This window comes from Phragmites australis, chromosome 7 (genome assembly GCF_958298935.1).
Source record: "Phragmites australis chromosome 7, lpPhrAust1.1, whole genome shotgun sequence".
In the NCBI taxonomy this organism is placed as follows: domain Eukaryota; kingdom Viridiplantae; phylum Streptophyta; class Magnoliopsida; order Poales; family Poaceae; genus Phragmites; species Phragmites australis.
This window is the reverse complement of record NC_084927.1, coordinates 38,788,143-38,796,977: the sequence shown is the minus strand read 5'-3', so window position 1 is coordinate 38,796,977 and position 8,835 is coordinate 38,788,143. Positions and strand designations below refer to the sequence as shown.

General features: G+C 45.8%; 1 protein-coding gene across 1 annotated transcript; it reads left to right on the top strand.

Annotated features, from left to right (window-relative positions):
- The first annotated feature begins 6,618 nt into the window (after positions 1 to 6,618).
- Positions 6,619 to 8,400, top strand: LOC133925663 (UDP-glucuronate:xylan alpha-glucuronosyltransferase 1-like). The gene has a single exon (XM_062371515.1). It carries the CDS (start codon positions 6,619 to 6,621, stop codon positions 8,398 to 8,400), a length of 1,782 nt encoding a protein of 593 aa, XP_062227499.1.
- The last annotated feature ends 435 nt before the right edge of the window (positions 8,401 to 8,835 follow it).

The following is an 8,835-nucleotide window of genomic DNA, read 5'->3' as shown; positions in this document are numbered from 1 at the left end:
TTACTCAACCAAGCTTAAACTTGGCGGTACTCGAGTGGGCACTTATGGAAATATTTCCTCCTGGGTAGAGTTAGGGGGCTACTGTCGAATATCTAACTATTAGGTATATGCGCATAAGGAATATATCATATATGAATAGGGTATGTACAACATATATTAAGAAGCTTTAGATATCACGGAACTAAATCAGCGGTACCTGATACACCCGAAATCAAGGAAGTACATATCAAGAAGGTTTCGATTGGTTACCTAACTCTATACGATTAGTACTCAAAATAGATTTATCTATTTGGACATCAAGGAAGATAACTCCCTATCGACCATGGTTGGATAGGAATTGGTACCTCACCCCTATATAAGGTGAAAAGGCTGGGGGGAGAGGAGGAAGGAACTCGAGGCAAACATAAAGACCCTAGGAGAGAAGATATTCGATGACTTTACTTTTAGGTTAGATCAGATTTGATATACTCTCTATAATATATTTAGCCACATTGCTTGTACTTGAGATCATCAATATACGGCATCAACACCCCCAGAGGACGTAGGGTATTACTCCAATCAAAGGCCCGAACCTGTATACATCGATTGTCTCATCTCGTGATTAATCCCTGCACTCGAAGATACCCAGTCAATTTACGAACATATTATCAGGAACTAATCTTCGACACAAAGGACATATCCAATCTCCTCAAGATAACCGTGCTTTGATGGTGAAGAAGCTTGTGGAGGGGTCAACCGTGACATGCTTTAAATGCCATCAAAGTCACAAGTCCTTCCAATGCAAGCAAGTCAAGAAGGAGACCAAGGAGAAGAAGAAGATAGTGAACCTCTCCAACAAGATCTCCAACCTCTACACCAAGCCCAACTACAATAACAAGATCAAAATCAACCACTACAAGCTCAAAAAAAAGAACAATGGCAAGATGGTAACACATATAGTTAGGAGAAAGGATTGGGGTGGAACTAATCCATTTGGGTGCCCAAGAAAATCATCACCAACATGAAGGGGCCCTAATCGGTTGGGTTCCAAAGAAGACTTGAAGCCCAATACGGCTATGGAGATTTGGAGGCTTGGCTTACAAGATGAAGTGAAGATTCAAACAAAGAAGCTAAGTGCACAAGATGGGTGCATTGATGAAGATCATAATCATCAAATACCCTAATCCCTATCCAAAGGTATTTGAGGTAAATGAGCTATATGCAAAAACGTATTAATTATTATCATTTATCATATCTAGGATTGCATGTGCTTATTTCAATTTATTGCAAATAGGTTTTCATATCGTAGGTTGCTTGTATTTATCTCTAACCCATGAGAAACCTATATAGTTTATTAGTTGTAGGTCCCGTATGTAATATCCTGAGTTCAGCATGCTAATTGATTACAAATTTCACTCTAAATTAAAACTTTTTAGGATTAATTAAGCTAACTAAGATTAAGAAAATAGGCATGTGGATGTATATATGCCAGTATATATATACCTTCATATTTATGAGTTGTGCTAAGTTGCATAGGTGTTTCAAAGTACACTAGAGTCAATTTCAAAATAGTCTCTGCATTGAGTTGGTTCATATGCATTAGATTTAGATTTTTATGGTTCTTTGTGTGGAGGCTTGAAATTGAATGTCTCTCAACTTCAAATCTACTCTTAGATTATATTCAGCACAAATCCCTTAAATTCAAATCTTCTTCCAAATATTTATATCCAAATCCAAACCAAGGTTCAAATATTCCAAATGGAGTTAATCTTAATCCAAAGTCAAAATCCAAATTCAAATTATTTCATTTTGAATTATTCCGAAATCCCTCCCTCTTTTCTTTTCTTTTCTCCTTTTCGTTTTCTCTTTCCTGGGCCGATTTCCCCTCCTTCTCTCTTTCTCAGCCCAACAGCCAGCCTCCTTCTCCTTTCACTTTTTTCCTTCCACGCAACCTAGCCATATGGCCCACCCGACCTTTCCTCCCTCTCTCGCGCGTCACCCACGCCCCGTGCGCCACTCAGCCGTCCGCGTATCCACGCGTCGCCAATCCAGCTCCAGATCCCGCACCTCTCCTAATTTCTCCTCCCTCCAGCGTGATGCAGCCCATGCCCCGAGAAAATGGGTGGGCGCCGGCCGCCACCTCGCCACCGACATCGCATGACGACAGCAAGATGCACCATCTCTCGCCATCCCTCTCCCCTCTATAAATAGAGCCCTAATATCTCTCTCTCTATCCCTCTTTCTCGCTTTCGCCATGCCACAGCGCCGCCGCCGTCGCCATTGTCGTCGCTGCGATGTCGCCGTCACCGACCCGCCACCAACGTGCTACCAAGGAGCACCGGGGAGCCATCATCGTCCCTGTGCTGCCTCCTGTCCGCCAGAAGCCCGATGAGAGCCGCCCACACATGGATATTTGGAATAGTCTCATTGAAATACATGAAGGTACAAACGATGTACGTAATGAGAAATATTATGTGCTTATTACTAAGCTTAATGGTATCAAGCAACTACCCCATGAAAGTGCTAATGATATATATTCTCGTTTGAATATTCTTGTTAATGAGATCAATGGACTAGGTTTGATACCAATTGAAGATGATCAAGTGGTGAGAAGAATACTTGAAGCTCTTCTTCCGAAGTACAAGCTGATAGTCTCCATCATCTATGACAACAACGACATCAAGAGGATGACTCCAAGTCAAGTGCTCGGCAAGATCACCAGCCATGAGATGACAATGAACATGAGGGTGGAAGCTTATTCCTCATCCAACACCAAGAACCTTGATCTCACAAGAAAGCAAGCTCAATGCCAACACATGAAGGCAAGCATGAGGAGGCAAGAGCAAGAGTCAAGCTTAAGCAAAAATGATGGTAATCAAGATGAAGAGAGATATGAAGAGGGTGATCAAAGCACATCAAGTGATGAAAAAATTGATCCTAAGATGACTAAGCTCTTCTCAAAGTTAGAGAAGAATATAAAGAGGATCAATGCCAAGGTTGATCATGCTATCTCTATTGAAGACTTGGTCAACACAATCGATCACATCAAAAAGGAGAAGAAGACTAAGATCAGGAAGAGGGAGACAAGGGGAAGAGCCAAGACATTCGCAAGCATAGGAAGATGGGTGAGTGACGATGAAGAGACAAGCTCAAGTGATGAAAGCTTCACCATCCTCCCCTCCAAGAAAAGCTCTTCCTCAAGGTCATCATCACACAAGTCGTCATCGCGTAAGTCATCTCACAAGTGTTTTATGGCCAAAGGTATGGATAGCGATGTAAGTGATGATGAATCCGACAAGGATTCTACTTCCTATGATGAACTCCTTCATTTGATTAATGAGCAATAAAATGCCCTTAAAAAATAATCAAAAGAGCTTAAGAAATTTAATGCACTTAATAACATTCATACTACATTTGTTTCTAATTATGAATAATTATTGAGCAAATTCAATTTTCTAAACAAGGAGCATGAAGAGCTTAAAGCTAAATTTGAGTGCATTGAATCTCAAACTAAGGTCCCTTTGAAACAATCTACCTCTCTATTTAATTATAATCATAAGGTAGATGCATCCACTTCTTGTGATGATTTAATCGATTTATCTAGCTCACCCCTTTGCAATGAGATTTGTGTTGAGAATGTTGTTGTAGAATCATCTAACAACCTCATTGCACAATAAAATGATGAGCTCAAGCAAGAAGTAGAGAAGCTCAAGAAGGACATGGCGAGTTTAAAGGGCAAAGTGTCGAATATCTAACTATGGGGTATATGCGCATAAGGAATATATCATATACGGACAGGGTATGTACAACACATATTAAGAAGCTTTAGAAATCACAGAACTGAATCAGCGGTACCTGATAGATTTATATACTTAGACGTCAAGGAAGACAACTCTCTATCGACCACGGCTGGATAGGAGTCGGTACCTCACCCTATATAAGACGAAAAGGCTGGGGGAGAGAGGAGGAAGGAACTCGAGGCAAGCATAAAGACCCTAGTAGCGAATATATTCGGCGACTTTAGCTTTAGATTAGATCAGATCCGATATACTCTCTGTAATAGATTTAGCCACATTGCTTATACTCGAGATCATCAATATACGGCAACAACACCACTAGAGGACATAGGATATTACTCCAATTGGAGGCCCGAACCTGTATACATCGATTATCTCGTCTCGTGATTAATCCCTGCACTCGAAGGTACTCAGTCAATTTACGGACACATTATCATGAACTAATCTTCGACACAAAGGACATGTCCAATCTCCTCAAGATAACCGTGCTTTCATGGTGAAGAAGCTTGCAGAGGGGTCAACTGTGACATGCTTCAAATACCATCAAGAAGGTCACAAGTTCTTCCAATGCAAGCAAGTCAAGAAGAAGACTAAGGAGAAGAAGAAGATGGCGAACCTCTCCAACAAGACCTCCAACCTCTACACCAAGCCTAACTACAAGAACAAGATCAAAATCAACCACTACAAGCTCAAGAAGAAAAACAATGGCAAGATGGTTGCACATATGGTTAGGAGAAAGGATTGAGGTGGAACCAACCCGTTTGGGTGCCCAAGGAAATCATCACCAATATGAAGGGGCTCTAATCGGTTTGGGTTCCAAAGAAGACTTGAAGTCCAAGGCGGCTATGGAGATTTTGAGGCTTGGCTTACAAGATGAAGTGAAGATTCAAGCAAAGAAGCCAAGTGTACAAGATGGGTGCATTGATGAGGATCATAATCATCAAATACCTAAATCCACATCCAAAGGTATTTAAGGTAATTGAGCTATATGCAAAAACCTCTTAATTATTCTCATTCACCTCATTTAGGATTGCATGTGCTTATTTCAATTTATTGCAATGCCTAGTATAGGTTTTCATATGGTAGTTTGTTTGTGTTTATCTCAAACCCATGAGCTACCTATATGTTATTAGTTGTATATCCCTTATGTAACATCCTAAGTTAAGCACGTTAATTGATTACAGATTTCACTCTAAATTAAAACTTTTTAGGATTAATTAAGCTAAATAAGATTAAGAAAATAGGTATGTGGATATATATATGCTAGTATATATATACCTTCATATTAATGAGTTGTGCTAAGTTGTATAGGTGTTTCAAAGTACACTAGAGTCAATTTTAAAATAGTCTCTGCATTGAATTGGTTCATATGCATTAGATTAAGATTTTTATGGTTCTTTGTGTAGAGATTTGAAATTGAATGCCTCTCAATTTCAAATCTACTCTTAAATTCTATTCAGCCCAAATCCTTTAAATTCAAATCCTCCCCCCCCCCCCTCTCTCCCTCTTTTCTCCCTTTTGCCAGACCAACAACCGCTATCCAGTTTCTTAATAGTCTTTTTTATGTCTTATAATGTGTGTCTAGGGCCGGCCCGGGGGGGGGGGGGGGCGAGCGGGGCGGCCGCCCCAGGCCCCCAAAACTCAGAGAACTCATATAATATACTGTGTATATCGGTCTAAAAGTAAACTGAAAAAATTAGATCTGAACGATTTATATTTAATAATGGGGTTCTATTTTTAATCTTGCTCAGGTCACCGAAATGTCAGGGCCGGACCTGTGTGTCTTTCTACTTTCATGTTCTATAATGTTTGTTTTCTTGTTTCCGGTTTTTCTGTATTATAATATGTATTTTTTGGTTTTTCGGTTTCTTAATTGATGTTTTCTTGTTTTTTAATAGACTTTTTTTTCCACCTGTGGGTCTATTTGGTTACTCTGACGAGATCGGATTGTTCCTAAACCCGTAATATTTAACACGTATGTATGTATATAATGTCAACTCAGACTTGCTTGCGGTAGGAATAATATAATAATCAAGTGAATTAATTGTAAGTTCCTGTGTCTGTTTGTGGTCATTCACATATGCATGCCATGCCGGAACAAAAGAAAAAGGCCTACAAATGGGCCGGTGAACAAGTGCTCGTCGCAAGGCCCATCATTAATCCAAAACCGGACTGGGCCGGTCATATAAGGCGTCGGTGTCGGTGCCAAGATGGGCGGGAGCAAACCAAAAGCAGCCATAGGACGTAGAGGAGCTGAGCTAGTACGTCGTCAGTACCCTCCCCTGATTTGGACATGGCAGTAATATACACCGATGAGGCAGGCAGATAACAGCAGAAATGATCAGTTGCCGTTTGCAACCAAACACATGGCGTCAAATACGATCCGATTCGATTAATGAAAGGATTGATTCGACAATGCGACGGAACGATCGATGGTTCATGTCATACCTGATCGATCTAGCTAGTTCACTTTTGTTCCGTTCAGTTAATTCTGGTCCGGGCAGGACGATCAGATCAATCTCCAAATGGATACGGTACCTCTTCTCTGATGGCGAGCAGAGTATATAGGCAAGCAAATTAAAGAAAGCAACAAGATGCCTGGAGCAGTCCAAATGGCGTCCCTCCCTAACACTTCCGCCTTCCTCCCAACAGGCAGAGGTTAAAGGATACGGCCGCCTGGGGTGCAGTGGACGCTTCGCTGCTGCTGCTGGACTAGTAGTGCATGCAGCTCCGTCCGTCGTCAGTAGAGCTCAATCCAATTCATGTAATGTTCTTTTCTTTTTCCCTGCGTGGTTTGTCACTTGCACAAGTACTTGCAGAGAGACAGACGTCGATCGACGACATGACTAGCGCCGTACACAAGAAGATGATGAAGAAGAAGGCCGCCCCGAGCAGGAGCAAGCTGCTGGTGGTGTTGTTGCTGTTTTCTGCGTGCGCCGTCGTGGCGCTGCTCGTCCGCGACCGCGGAGTCCAAGTGGCACGGATGATTCCAGTTTCCCTTCGGGATGGGCACGCGGATGCTCCCCCGCCGCTGCCGCCTCCTAGTGATGATCATCAAGAGGAGTCAGAGCCCCCTGCAATGGAAATCCCGTACGCGGCAGACACCAGGTGGGAGATCCAGTGGGAGAGCATCTCCAGGAGCCTCTCCTCCTCCAGCAGCATCGCCACATCGGTGGGCCTGCTCAACTTCAACTCCTCGGAGGTGGCGCGCTGGAGGACCACGTTGCCGGCCGCCCACATCCGGGCCGTGCGCCTAGCTCCTGCCGCGGACGACATCACCTGGGAAGCACTCTACCCGGAATGGATCGATGAGGACAACCCCATCGGAAACAGCTGCCCCTCCCTCCCCGACCCCGACCCGAACCCCCCTCTGCATGATTACGAACTCGTCGCCGTCAAGCTCCCCTGCCGCGGCCAAAGCTGGTCCAGGGACGTGCGAAGGCTGCACCTCCAGCTCTCCGCCGCCAAGCTCGCCCACCACAGCGGCAGCTCGAGTATGGTGTTGATCCTGAGCGAGTCGGAGTGCCTCCCCCTGCCCAACCTCTTCCCCTGCAAGCACCTCCTCGCGCGCCACGCTCACGCCTGGCTCTACCGCCCCGACGCAGCCTACCTCCGCCACCGCCTCAGCCTCCCCATCGGCTCCTGCCAGCTCGCCGTCCCCTTTCTCCGGCCCTCCGGACCTACAGTACCAAAGACAGGGAGGAGACGGCAGGCATACGCCACCGTGTTGCACTCCGCCGACGCCTACGTCTGCGGCGCCATCGCGCTGGCGCAGAGCATCCGGCAGTCGGGGTCCACGCGCGACCTGGTGGCCCTGGTGGACGCGCACGGCCACGGCGCCGATAAGCGCGCCGCCCTCGTCGCGGCGGGCTGGCAGGTGCGCCCCGCTCCGCGCATCCGCAACCCGCGCGCGGTGCGGCACGCCTACAACGAATGGAACTACAGCAAGTTCCGGCTGTGGCAGCTGACCGACTACGACAGGGTCGTGTTCCTGGACGCCGACTTGCTAGTGCTGCGCAACATGGACTTTTTGTTCGAGGAAGAGGCGGCGGCGGAGCTGAGCGCGACGGCCAATAGCGGCGCGCGCTTCAACTCGGGCGTGATGGTGCTGGAGCCGTGCAACTGCACCTTCGAGCTGCTCATGTCGGGCATCCACGACATCGACTCCTACAACGGCGGCGACCAGGGGTACCTGAACGAGGTGTTCACGTGGTGGCACCGCCTACCGCGCCGCGCAAACTTGCTCAAGTACGTGTGGGACGAAGGGGATCGGGCGGCGCAGGCGCGACTGCTGAGCGCGGAGCCCGCGGAGGTGTACGCGGTGCACTACCTGGGCAGGAAGCCGTGGCTGTGCTACCGCGACTACGACTGCAACTGGAACGTGCCGGCGCTGCGGCGGTTCGCGAGCGACGAGGCGCACGCGCGGTGGTGGGCAATGCACGACCGGATAGAGCCCGCGGAGCTGAGGCACAGGTTCTGCGCGCTACCGGAGAGGCAGATGGCGGCGCTGGAGCAGGACCGAAGGGAGGCGGAGAGGGCCATGGCGCCGGATGCCCACTGGAACCGAACCATCACAGACCCCAGAGCCCACCGGGCTGTCTCTCACCCTGAGGCTCCGCTGTGATCGGAGCAAGTGCAAGGGCAGGCCCATGGGCCACTTCTCAGTATAACTTATATGGGCTCATTAGTATAACTAACAGCAGTCCAAGCCTACAGGCCCATACGTCATAAATGTTGCTTCATGTCGTGTGTGTGTATATATATAATATATAATCCAAATTACAAATATATATTTTCGTTTTGAAATTTTATAATATAAAAATAAAAAAGCAAATTTCGTAAAACTACGCTACGATCATCAAAACTATTACAAAACTACATTTTCTTCCTCTTATTTCACAAAATCACACTTACTTTGCATTATTTTATCACAAAACTACACTTCTTTTGTTTAACTATCACAAAACTACACTTTTCCCTCTTATTTCACAAAACCACACTTAATTTGCATCATTTTACCACAAAACTACACTTCTATTACAGTGAACATATCTGATAA

Coding starts and splice junctions, on each gene's coding strand:
- LOC133925663 (XM_062371515.1), top strand. CDS start 6,619: ATGACTAGCGCCGTACACAAGAAGATGATGAAGAAGAAGGCCGCCCCG.